Source organism: Aythya marila, assembly GCF_965140915.1.
Source record: "Aythya marila genome assembly, chromosome: 20".
NCBI lineage: Eukaryota > Metazoa > Chordata > Aves > Anseriformes > Anatidae > Aythya > Aythya marila.
Genome location: NC_139061.1, coordinates 8,328,348 through 8,341,131, shown reverse-complemented (window position 1 = coordinate 8,341,131; position 12,784 = coordinate 8,328,348). Strand labels below are relative to the sequence as shown.

Below are 12,784 nucleotides of genomic sequence, written 5' to 3'. Positions count from 1 at the left end.
GCTCTGGGCAGTGGCGCTGGCTGTGTGTGACGCTGCTCGAGTGGCTCTGTGCAACCCTGAAGTGCCCAGGGGGCTGTGGAGCAATAGGTGTCCCCAGAGAGGGCAGAGATGCTTGTAAGGAACTGCTGTGACGGCTGGGGGTCTGCTCCTCACTGTGCCTTGCAGCAGGAGCACACCACAGTAGACAAGACAGGCCCTTTCCTAGGCTCTGAGAATTAAAGTGATGTTGGTTCCATTTGCCCTTCCTGCCAGGACTGCTGCGAGAGGTCTCCCCGTGTCAGCAGAAGCTGGGTCCCCTCAAAGGATGGCACGAGCCGGGCTGCTCCTCTCACCTTAGCACACAGGGACCTGCATGGCTCTCCTGCTCTCCACAGCTGCTTCAAGCCCACTCCCTCATAGTTCATCACTGTAAAACTTGTCTCGCCTCACATTCTGAAGACTCTCACAAATGCTAATTACTGCCAGAGAAAGAAAAAAAGAAGAAAAAATAAATCTTCAGTCCGTGCTTTTACTACCTGCTCGTAAAAAGCCCAGCAGCCCTGCAAGCCCCCCCCCCCCCCATCCCTCTGTGTGTGCCTCATGGAATAAGCTTAGGCAACCTAAATTAACTTTTACGTAAATCAAGCTCAAGTCTGAGTATATGCTTTGCTTTCTTTTGGGGTTAGGCAAACGCTGAAAAATATATTAGAGGAAGCAGTGTTTGCATTAATACAGAGCCTGTATTTCCATGGAAGAAAGCGTTTGAAGATGACGTTTCACACCAGGGTACTCCTCCACACAGTCAATAACATAAATAAATTAAACACACGGTTCAGCCAACTTCAGGAAAAAGATAAATTACCTTATTTAGCAAGCCGTACTGGCAAGAACAATAGGCACAGGAAACGACACACATTGCAGAGCCTGTATCCATTCTGCTGTCAAATCAGCTTGTCGAGATCCCCGCAGAACCACGGATGCTTCAGAGTCCGACTGCAAAGCTGGGCCTTGAGAGCTGCAAGTCACAGGGAAAAAATATGACACTGCATAAAAAATTTAGAAAGGCTAAATATGAGTTTTATCTTGATAGCACGAAGTCAATTTTTAATACACTCATCTCTCAGAAAGCCAGCACTTCCAATTCCACCCAAGGAACCCTTCAAAATCTCTCTTTTATCGATGATGGGTTTCACTGAATTATTCACCAGCCCACAGCTGCCAAAGGTTTTAGCTGTACACACGACCAGGACTGTAGTGGGCAGCAAGCTGCTCCTGCAGGGCTGTCAGCGACGCTGTCAGAGCACTGCAGATGCCCCAGCTGATGCTGGCCAGCACTGGCACCTTCCCCTGCAACCCTTGGGCAGGCTCAAAAGACCCTGAGCAACCCAAAGCCAAACCAGCTGATTGCTCACCTCTGAAAGGCCCCCTCCTGGGGACAGGCAGCCAGGAGGTGTCACACTCAGGGGACATTTGGTGCTCCCTTTCTCATCACCCTGACTACTCCAGCCTTGTTTAGCTGCTTTGCAATTCACAGCAAGGAGCCCAGGATTTATTTTTTTTTTCCAAGCTACTGTTACTCTGATTGTAATTATTCAGTCCTCAGCAATTCAATTTGTACTTGTCCCTCTAATTATTATTCCTAAGCAAAAAGGTCAACGATTCAGTGACTAATCTGGCAAAGAAAAAAAGGTCTATAGAACACACCTGTTCAAGAATATTTAAGACAAAGGAAAAGTTTAAAAAATACTGATGCTTCATAGCAAATTAAGGTACTTCTTTACCCATTTTGAAGACAAATTCCCCACTCTGATCCAATGTTTTTTTTTTCACCTGCATGAACACATCTCAATTCTAATTCTCATTTCCCTGTTCAAGGTAAGTTCACAGCATCAGCTTTAATATTCCACAAGAAGACTTCCATGTTCACCCCAGCAGCCGCAGCAGGAGGTTTGTCTTGGTCATTACAGCGCATTACAAAATGATGCTTATTGGGGTTTTAAGCATTTATTTATGTCCTAATAAAATATACACTACATCTGTGAGGATCTACTTTCTGACACTGTCTTAGAGGGAGATTTGCATTGAAGGCTTGCCAAGTTTCTTGCTTGTGTCACCACATCTATAGACTTGCTTAAAGAATGACTAACTTTTCCAGTCAGGATATAGGGCATGCTCACACTTCTCCCCTCAGAGGCACTGGCCTGTTGCATTACCCAGGTTTGGCACCAAACTGGGGTCATCGTAACGGCCCTGTCTCACCTGAGGAAACAAGTAAAGCACTGCCTTCACTTCAGGTAACACTCACAATATGGGTAAGCTAAAACCAAAGAGGACAATGAGAATATTCAAGCAAACTGAAAGATAAATCTCACAACCCTTACACCTACAGATCAGCTCTACTGCTTTAACACAATTACTTACTGGCAAGGGTTGCAAATTGGACTTTATCTTATGAAATCATGCAGTATTTCCTTTTAAAATATATATGCCTCCAAGACACAGTGAAACTCTCAGAGGACAGTGGAAAGTTTGTTCTTCGTATTTTTCATGTGAATTGCATGCCCACCCACTAAGACCGGAGCCTGGCTTGAACAGAAAAGGGGAAGGAAGAGGAAAGGCACAGAGAGGAGTAAGGGGGTGTGGGATTTGCCTGGGGACAGTGCACCTTCAGAATACACTTACCTGCTGCTGGAGAGCACCTCGCCACCCCTCTGCCTCTCAGCCAGCCTCAGCAGGGGCAGATTAAGCAGGGAACGCTGCTGATGGTCCTGCCTGTCCGACATGCCTGGTATCAGAAGATGAGTTGTCTTCTGTGTGGACCATGCCAGCCATGACCACTGGGCTCTAATTTGGCTGGAAAGTCAGATTTTGGCATAATAAAATGAAGGACAGCCACCATTACCAACAAGTAATCCCCTTCTCTCAGCCTGCAAAAATATTACACTCACTTTTCAGCCTGGATGAATTATTTACATCCCATCACTGCCGTTCCTGTTTGCCTTGCCTTTCTGCCCCGTGTCACCATCCCTTTCATCCGCACGCACGCTCTGGAGACCTGCTGGCTGCTGTACAGCATTAGTAATAACCATCACTGCAAAATCCCTGCTGTTGACACTTTGAAATCAGACCATTAGCTGCAGTCGGAGAAGTGCTGCCTGCAGCCCGCGGAGCCGCCGTGGGAGCAGCCTCCTGGGAGGCCGATTTCATCACAACCTGTCTGAATGCAGCTGCGAGCATCTGCCAAATTTCACATCTAAATAGATCAGAAGGAGAGAAGGGAAGAGGCAGAGAGGAAAGGGGGGAAGGCAACAAAACCAGAACTAAACCTCCCATTATACCCAGGGGCAGGAGGACAAAGAAGGCGGTGCATTACTTCAGTGTCTGCTGCAAAAGAGCCTGCGAGTGCTCTCTCATCTGGGCTCACCTCCCAATTAAGTGCTCTCATCTCCCCAGCGAGGCTGTTAACAACTCAGCTCACCTCACAACAGGCTCGCAGAGTGGCAGGAGAGCCATGTGTTGTGCTGAGCCGAGTTCTGTTCCCCTCAGCAGCCATCCAAGGAGCCCTGCCATCGCCCTGCTTGGCGAGCTAGGCAGCAGGGTTGAAGGGGCAATTTCCCTTCAGGACTTCATGGCGAAGGCTGCAGTGCATCAGGGAAGCCTGGGCTTTCTGCCACAGCCAGGGACATAGGGATGCAGTGATCGCAGCCAGCGCTGGGCCCTGGCCAAGCGGGCAGGCCTGGGCTGGCCCCCGCGCCATGGCTGCCCTGGAGACCTCACTGAGGCAGCGGAGGGGAAGGGCCCAGTGAGATGGAGGGGAAGGTGCCCAGAGGAGGAGAGAAGGCGGCAGGTGAGGAGAAAGGGAAGGTGCTGAGGGCAAAGGGAGAGGGAGAGCGCTGAGGAGGGAGCCACTGAGGAAAGGGGAGATGGAGTGGCAATACCTGAGGGGGAAACGGAGGGGGAAGGCATGAGAGGAGGGAAGGGAGACAGGGGCAAAACCTCAGGGGGATGGTGGGGAAAGTGCTGAGGGGAGCTGGAGGTTGTCACGGAGAAGGGGGGATGCCATGGTCACTGACTCTCCCTCCTCCTCTTTCCCTCCTCAGCAGGCTCGGGGGCAGTGGCACGGGGCCACGCTGGGGCTCCTGCAGCAACCATCGGACAAGAGGGCAGCAAGGGCAGGCGGCGGAGGGCCAGGGGCTGCCTGCAGCCCCCAGGGGCGAAGCCATCACCCGCACCAAGCCAGAGCACTGCTGCCATGCGGGCAGGTGAGCTGGGAAGGGTACGTGGGGAGAAGAGCCACAGCGCTCCCTCAGAGCCACCTGTGGCACTCGACATCTCTCAGCGCTCCAGTGCCTGTGCAGGGCTTGTAGTTTAGCCATGCAGCTTCATGTATAGCTCTGTGCATGCATACCTACACACCTACAACTAAAAGACTGAGTACATGTAACTACACAGCATAAACAGTAGGAGGCATACGGCATCTGTCAAGAAGTTTCAAGAACTGCCGAAAATGCTGTAAATAACAGCGGTTTTCTGTTGGTAGCTGCAGAGCAACTCCAACGCCCACCATCCCATGGGCCTGCGTTCAGCAGCAGCATGGCCGTGCCCCTCCAGTGGCTCAAAGCTTCCAGGAATGGTACTAAAAAAATTACATTGCTTGTCCTATGAACGGATGACAGCTTTGGAAAAATCCCTGGCAAAAAAGATTCAATTTCCTGCATAAATCAGGTTCAGTAAGCACAGTGAACTCCATGCCAGTGCAGATGTGCTATTAATGCATTAACGGCCTCAATAAACACATCTGACAGGTGAGAGAATTGTTAGGTTAGCCAATCGTATATATAAATATATTTCCCACTTGAAAGTAAGATTTTAGGCTGTTAGTATTTTTAGTTCCTTATTACTGGGCACGCACAGGGCACAGCAAGCACTTACCTCCTCATCCTCATTACAAAAAAAAGCAGAAAAGCCTCAGTGACAACTTACAAATTTTTGCTTCTTACCACATTGACAGGTAAACACCACCACAAACCCCGAAAGCAGAAGGCTCGCCCTGCTGCACCGCCTGAAATCATAAGTGATGGGAGGAACCCTGACTCAGCCCAAAACTACACCAAAGGGATTCAGATGGAGGCAGAAGCAAACAAAGTTTTAGCATCAACTTCCACCATTCCGGACTCTGGTCAAACAGATCTAGGTCTTTCTGCTCAGCTTAACGAAAGCCTTCGATGGGACGGGATTCTTGAGGACCCTGTGGCAGAGGAAGAAAGGCTGCAAATCTACAAGGTGAACAGGAGGAAACGGTACGGGTTGTATATCCAGCAACATTTCCCTGCTGAGCCTTGCCCAGCTGTCAGGCATTCCCCATTACTTCATGTCAGGCCTTCGTGCACAAGCTGCGATCACCCAGAATGTGAAGATTGCTGCAGTTATTTTCCAGGGGAGCAAACACGAGCTTGTCCTGAATACCGAACAAGCCAACGGTCTCCCAGCTGCAATCAGGGCTGTCAAGAAAATCTCTCAACAAGCTCTGTAGTTCGGAGTTGATTGCTCGATGTTTTGTGTCTGCATGGAGAACAGAACATTTGCATTTTAAAAACAAACAAAGCAACCTGCTTGCTAAAATACACATGCAGCTCAGGCTACTCCAACAATTCAAAAATGCTTCTTTCTGCCTATTCATCTTGCAGGATCACTAGTCACTGCTATTTGTTAGTGTCAAAGCAATGCTGGTTGCATGACACCTGAGCTTTTCAGGTATTCAGACACATTACAAAATTAGCAAGCACAGTCCTTGTGGCAGGCAGGGAAATTGAGCATGAGCAGCTGAATGACCCGTTACCTTGTTTGAAGGCTGAAATCATCTGCAGGTACACAAACTTACTGAGTATTTGAAACTGAGCAAGCTGTGGAGTTTGGGAGTAGAATCCAGCCCTTGTCTCCTGGCTTGAGGGCTAATTGTTAAACACAGTCCTTTGTTACAGGAATCAGAAATTGACTGAAAAGGCCCCCAGATTTGACATTCTGAAGCATGGCATATACAAAGAAAATGGCACAGATCTCTGAAGACAGGTTTATCCTCATCACTGCACGTAACTTGAGAACCATCTGGCCAACGTGAATTAAACGCATCAGGAAGCAGTGTGTCTTGTACCCACCTACTTCAGCTTCTCAAAGTAAAGCAACAGCTATCATACCCAGTGCTACTATAATATTAAGATCAATAGCCAAGAGCACACTAAAGGAGGAAGTATTTGGAAGTTAGATGGCACATATGAAAGCTTTCCAGTTTTCTGAAGCCCTCCTAAAAGATACCACTCTGATTTTTAAACCTTTTCGTAATGTCTCTTCGGATGCGTGATGTTTGAATGCTAGTGATGTTAATATATTTTTTACGCTGTTCAGCACTTTAAACACTGCACAATGTGCAAATGCTTGCACAGACTTCTGCAGGAGCAGGGGAATGCTTCAGGATAGCTTCAAAGCTTCCTAGATCCCAATAATGTAATTACATGCAAATCTGGAGCTTTTGCAAGCAGATAACCAGATGAACAATAAAAAAATAAGAAAAAACAAACAAACAAACAAAAATTATCATGATTTATCTGATATTCTAATGCATCTATTTCTACTCTGCCAGTGATACCAACAAAATGAGCATGCCTGCTAATTTAGAAGGATTTAAACAACAGATTTAGTGTCCAAAAAACCACCACTGCATTTCTCTCAAAACAAGTTTGTTACCATCTATTTTGTTTTTATGAAGTTCAATGCATAACACATTCTAGTCTTATTTTTATGCTGTATTTACTAATATAGCATTTGAGCATCTACACTTTAATTCAAAATGAACAAGAAATTCCTATCTAGTTAAATACTTGTTATATTTAAAAAGGACAACTGCTTCCACTTGTAGGATATGCTGAAACCCATACCAGAAACTATCTGTGGAAATAAAACTGTATCAGATGAAAGACTCACATACTAGAGGGGATTTTCAGCTGTCCTCAAAGCACTTTTTCCAAGTCTTACTAAACTGAAAAAACTACATTTGTAATTTTTAAATACAGATGGTTTATATAGGAAATGCCTTCCTAGAATATGTAACAGAAGTAGCACATGATATAAGAGAAACAAGAGTGGAGGTTGGACCAGCAGGATATATTACACATTTATTTCTAAGTAAATACCATAATAAACACTGAAAAGCTTTAAATGAAAAAAAATGAAGAGACTTCCCTCTATTACAGTTTTCAGATCATTTATTACCAGTAAAGTAAAAGACAATTTGAAAATTAGAGTGGGAAGACAGTAAACTTCACAGACATCAGAACACTTGCACAGAGCTAATCAGAGCTTTGCAAATGTTGGAACATAAATAATTTAAAAGGTATCTCTACCAGTTAAAATATCTTAAAAAGCACGTAATTAAGTTTGCTTTATAAAAATCATGTGTTTTATCCTAAAGCCATACTGTAAGGGTAATTTCATTTCTAATTTAACTAGGAATAATTAATGATTACAACTTAAAATAATCTTCTCTCAGATCTCCTGCACACAAATTCATTGGAAGAACATTGTCAGAGCAATCCAGGGTCCGTGTTCTTCCTGGGTCCTGTGTCCAACCGTGGCCAGCACCACATTTCAGGAGCAAGGTATGTGAAACCACAAAGCGAGCAATGTTGCGATAGCTTTCCCAACAAGCAGTTCTGTCCGTTTGAAACCCACACGCTTACGGGTTGGGTTGTGCCTTCGCTTACACAAGTGCATCTTGGGGCAATGTTTAAGGGACAATCATGATGTGGACTAAAGACACATCCCCTAAATGCTGTAGTCTGAAACCAGAACATTTAATGACAAGACCATGCTGCTCTTAACAGTTTTGGAGCAAAGCCTACCTGAATTTGGCATCCTGTGTCACCCTGGAATTGTTTTTGGATCTGGTTTTCTGAGGCAAGTACCAAAGATTAAGGACATTCTGTTCTGAGCTAATAAATAAGTAAAAAACAAAACAACAACAACAAAAGAAAAAACAAACCATACAAACTCAAGCCTGCCTTCTTGCTGCATTTTTAGGCTCCCAAATTATTTCAGTTCACACTACAGTATGCTTCCACACCATTCACCCCACGTTCACATACACGCGCTAAGTACAGCTCAAGAACAGGCTCCTGAGTTTTTAACTCACCGCAGACAAAATTCACCCTTGGTCTATGCACTAAATCCTTGTTAAAAGCAGGTACAGAGCTGACATTGCACCAGAAGGTGACCTGCACCTCAGGGGAGTTCTGGAATCCTTGAAATAGCCACAGCCTGCTGAGTAAATCCTCTGAGCTGCTACACCTCCCTCACCACCAACACGAGGCACACAACCAGAAGCAGACGCTCTCCATACTACACTGTTCTCTGTGAACATAGAAGAAATATCTGGGTAAACTAATAAATCTCCCCCCCCCCTTTTTTTTCCCCATCAAACTCACCATAAACTAATGCACATAACATCTGGGTAGGCTTTCATAGTATCTGAAGTTACTCCCTTTGGCCCCAAACCACTTCTGCCTCTTGCTTCAATGCATGTGGGACTGGTGGGGTTATCCAGCAGCCTACGGATAGGCAAATGCTACCCAATCCTGGTGACATCCTGAGTACCAGAGGGGACGTGGACCTTTGCAATGAAAACCTCAACAGGGAAGCAGAGCAACAGCTGTGGACTTTGCTACCCAATTAAAATTTGACAGAGATTTGTTACCATTTACCTCTTTCTAAGAAATCCTTTACAACCACCACCATGACAGCATCTCATGTCTGATCCCAGCATCTCCCCCGCCACACTAGTTTCCTGTATACACTGCACATTTCCTGAAACTTTCCCAATTCCAACTCCTTTAGTGCAGACATGTTAGCATAGCATTGGTAAAAAAAACAAGCACTGGCGTTCTTCCAACACCACACTGTCAAGACCTGACTTTCCAACAAAACAGGGATAATTTCTGGCCTGATATTCTTCATTACAAGTCCTGTTACAGGCACACAAATGTCAGCATGTTACACAGACTGCAGTGCTGTACAAGTCATTACAACAAGAAGTCATTACAGAAGATGCATCGTGCCATTCATCTAAACGACTGGAATTACCTGATGCCTTCTCTGCTGCCTGGAGCTGCTCAAGCAGTTTATCTCCTGTTCTACACTTCTTCCCAAATCGCACCTTCAAACCAGACACGAATGCCATAGATAAGGTTTTTGTATCTGTTAAAAACAGAATTCCAGATTTTATGCTATTTTTTCCCCAGCAAATTCCAGAGATTGTTCATCTGGAGGAAAGAGCCCCATGATCTAAAACAAAATACACGACAGCTCTGTCTATATATAATGAAATAACACGGTAGATTTTCTCCAAGAGAGTGAACTGCCCTTATTTTTGCACATCCCCACAAAGCATCAAATGCACTTCCACCTGCTGGACACTATTCCACATTCTTTCTCACCTGTAGTTTTTTATTTGGGAAAATACTTCCCCTTATTTTCATCTGACTACTGCACTGCGGGGCGGGGTAGGGAAGGGAACCCACGACCTTAAAGGTGAAGAAACAAGTTCCTTACAAAGTTAATGTCCCCACAGAAAACTGCATTCAGGCCTTTCTGGTGCTTAAAGCAGAAATTATTAAGAGCTGAGCAAGAGGTGGCGACAGGTAAGGTTCCCTTCACCTGACTGCAAAGGTACGGGCAGGACGTTAGGTGGGGCTGGGACGGATGGCGGCGAGGGAGCGGCTGGCGGTCAGCAGCCGTCCAGGACACAGTCGTTCCCGAGGTACTCGGCGGTTTCCAGCTCCACGCTGGAGAGGAAGCGTCGCATGGACTTGCGGCAGTTGTAATCCAGGGTGGTGGTGTACACAGTCTTGGCGTGCTTCGGGTAGACGATGGTGGTGCTGGTGAAACGCTGGGGCTTGTTGCGGGGCTCGAAGTGGACCTCTGCTTTGTAACTGCGCCACGTGCAGTTAGGGACGCAGATGACCGTCTGACTGCAAGAGGAAACGCTCAGGCCCACTGGCATGTAGACATCGTCGATGAAGTGCTTCTCCGAGTCGTACTTGACCGAGGATGTGTACCTGAAATGCGAGAGAGGGACGTGAGCGAGCTCTGCTCCAGAGCAGCGGGCTGTGGTTTTTGGAAAATGGAGCTACCGAGCATCTGGGTTGGTCCTCAGCTCTGCTCCTGGACACTTCATGCAAAAACTGTCTGCTGGTGCCTCACTCATTTATGGGAAGAGAAAAAAGCCTTACGTTAGCAGCACACACGGCCCTCTTACTGCTGTGCCAGCACTGTGAAGCATTTTCTCAAGCCTACCGCCCATCATTTTAAGGCTGAGATGTACAAAGCCTAAGGACATCTTTCAAACGCCAGTGCCTAAATCCAGAGGCCTGGAGTTGTGTTTAGGCTTTGCACATAAGCATCCTGACTCCTTGGAGTGCTGAGTCCATCGAAGCAAACATTTTCTTAGTTTTCTTCTGTCAAGTCACACAGAAACTCTCTGCTCTCACTCCCGGCATGGGGCACTGTCTGAAGGCAAACTTTAAAATTCAACCACCAGGAAAAATTTACACATCAAACTCCACCAACAAGAAAAGCCTCCTCATCTGGTCTACAGAGCAAAGCTTTCATCCTTTACCCTGCAACAGCTCTGGGTCTGCTTTCACCCAGTGCTAAGCGCCTTCAGCTCCAGCCCCAGGTGGGCTCCTTCCCTTCCCAGCAGCAGGGCAGGCAGTGTTTTTTACCCTCTCCTGCCCTGGGCTTCCCTTTGATTGCAGCAGTAATCGACTGGGAGACTTCACTTCCCCTAACCATAAATCATGACCTTCAGAGGAGTAACTCACGAGCTGCAAAGTGATGCAGTGCATTAAAAAATGATGCGCTCTCTTAATATGAACTCTTTGAGTTCACACAAGCAGCCACCGTTGATAAAAGTACTTAGTATAAAACCACGAGGTTGGGAGAGCAAAATGCTTTTCCCCTCATAAAGCATTTCTAGGAAGATGGCTCTTTGAAGACCTTCTCTCGTGACTACCTTCTGGTTAATCAGTTGAGAGGCAACATTTTGGAGCAGTGCAATGAAGTAAAAGCAGGACAGTAAAACACAAGAAGTCTTCCTGGAAAAAAAAAAACAACATATGGGATTAAAAAAAGGCTGAACACTCCTTTAGCCTGTGCAAATGTCCAGGTCCAGGAATGTACAGCTGCATGAGCAATAGCTCTGCAAATAAATTAACTTGACTCACAGGCACTGATAAGGCCTAGCTACTCCTTTACATGCTAACTCACTCCAAACTAGACGCCTGTAATGTAATATTTACCTTATTTCCTTTGGTGGTAAAGGGTCAAACTCAACTCCTTCGCCAAAGGATAGAGGACACAGTCTTGGAGGGCAGCTGGCGAGAACAGGGCTGGGAGAGAACACGGAATTCTGCAAAAATGCAAAAATAATCCCTTTTACGTCCCAATTTGCTACATGCTGTCAAGGTTCGTGCTATATACACGGGAACCTGCCAGTCAGGGATGTGCCTACGGGCACCGCCTGCAGGGCCCAACTCCACACACCAAGGATGGGGGCAAGGTATGGATCTCGAAGACAAAGTTCCAACCTGGGAGCTGACTTCAGAGAAGCCAGCGTTGGAAATGGAAAGGAAATAAAATCCCCAGGTAGAGCGTAACTTTCTGTAGCATAAACCATGACAATAAAACATCAACGTTCACATTTATGAGCTCACCTTCAACGTGCAGTTAACGCTGTCTGAGTCTGCACGATAGCTTTTTACCGAATTCACCAGACCTCCCCCCAGGGAGGCCACAGCAGAGAACTACTACGGGCACCTCGCAGCGAGCAAACTTCAGCTCGCAGCTGTGCCACAGCCCCCACGCACACCAAACCAGCTCCCCCCCGGCCACCTGGGCAGGATCCGCTCACCCTCAGCAAGCAGCGTGCACCGGAGCACCCCAAAACCCATTGCCAAAGGGCAGGGCCGGGGGTGCCGAGCCCACCGCCCTGCGGCTGGATGGGGCCGGGGGGTCCCCAGGGACCCTGCAGCCGCTTCTGCGCCCGAGCTCCAGCCCATGGCCGAGGAGGCTGGGGGGCAGTTTCCCCGTTCCCTCGCAGAAAAGGGTCGCGCCCCAAAACTCTGCAGATCCCAAAGCGCCCCCCCGGCAGCCCCAACCCTTCCAACCCCCCGGCACAGCCCGTGCGCCCCTGCCCGAGCCCCAGCGGCTCCCCGGCCCCCCCGGGGGAAGCACCGGCGGCTCCTCCCCGAGCCCGGCTCCCCCCGGCGGGTTTCCATCCCCATTCCCCCCCCCCCTTAATACCGCTGCGGGGCCGCTACTCACCGCAGCGGGGGGCGCGGGGGGCTCGGGCTCGGCGGCGGCGGAGCGCTCGGGGCTACCGGCGGCGAGCGGCCAAGGCGGGTGGGAGGGCCCGGGGCTGGGGGGCAGCCCGGAATCGGGGCTGTCGAGGCCGGAGTCTCCCCGTTTCCTGGCGTCCGGGAGCTCGGGCACGTCCCGCAGGCTGAGCCTCCCCACCATGGCCCCGCCGCCGGCACCGGCACCGCCGCGGGGCTCCGCGCCCTGCGCCCGGGCGGCGGCGGCGGGAGGGGCGTGGCCACGAGGGAAAATGGGCGGGGTTACGCGAGGGGGGCGTGGCCTCGAGGGGGGTGCGGCCGCAATGAATGGGGCGGGGGCGCCATGAATGGGGCGCGGTTGTAGCGGAAAGGGGCGGGGCCAATGAAAGGGGCGGGGCTTGCGCCCGGCTCTTTCCCGCGCC

General features: G+C 48.5%; 1 protein-coding gene across 1 annotated transcript; it reads right to left on the bottom strand.

Moving 5' to 3' along the window:
• Positions 1 to 7,220: 7,220 nt before the first annotated feature.
• Positions 7,221 to 12,598, bottom strand: RFLNB (refilin B). Its single transcript, XM_082776677.1, has 3 exons — positions 12,352 to 12,598; positions 11,328 to 11,437; positions 7,221 to 10,085 (listed from the first exon to the last, which is right to left on the bottom strand). Exons 1-3 carry the CDS (start codon positions 12,544 to 12,546, stop codon positions 9,755 to 9,757), a joined length of 636 nt encoding a protein of 211 aa, XP_082632803.1. The 5' UTR covers positions 12,547 to 12,598; the 3' UTR covers positions 7,221 to 9,754.
• Positions 12,599 to 12,784: the final 186 nt, after the last annotated feature.

What these genes read in the sequence shown, in the direction of transcription:
- RFLNB (XM_082776677.1), bottom strand. Translation starts at nt 12,546, where the DNA reads ATGGTGGGGAGGCTCAGCCTGCGGGACGTGCCCGAGCTCCCGGACGCC. An exon ending in CCCCCGCGCCCCCCGCTGCG is followed by an intron (nt 11,438 to 12,351) that starts GTGAGTAGCGGC and finishes GCATTTTTGCAG; the next exon opens with AATTCCGTGTTCTCTCCCAG. An exon ending in TTACCACCAAAGGAAATAAG is followed by an intron (nt 10,086 to 11,327) that starts GTAAATATTACA and finishes CTCGCATTTCAG; the next exon opens with GTACACATCCTCGGTCAAGT.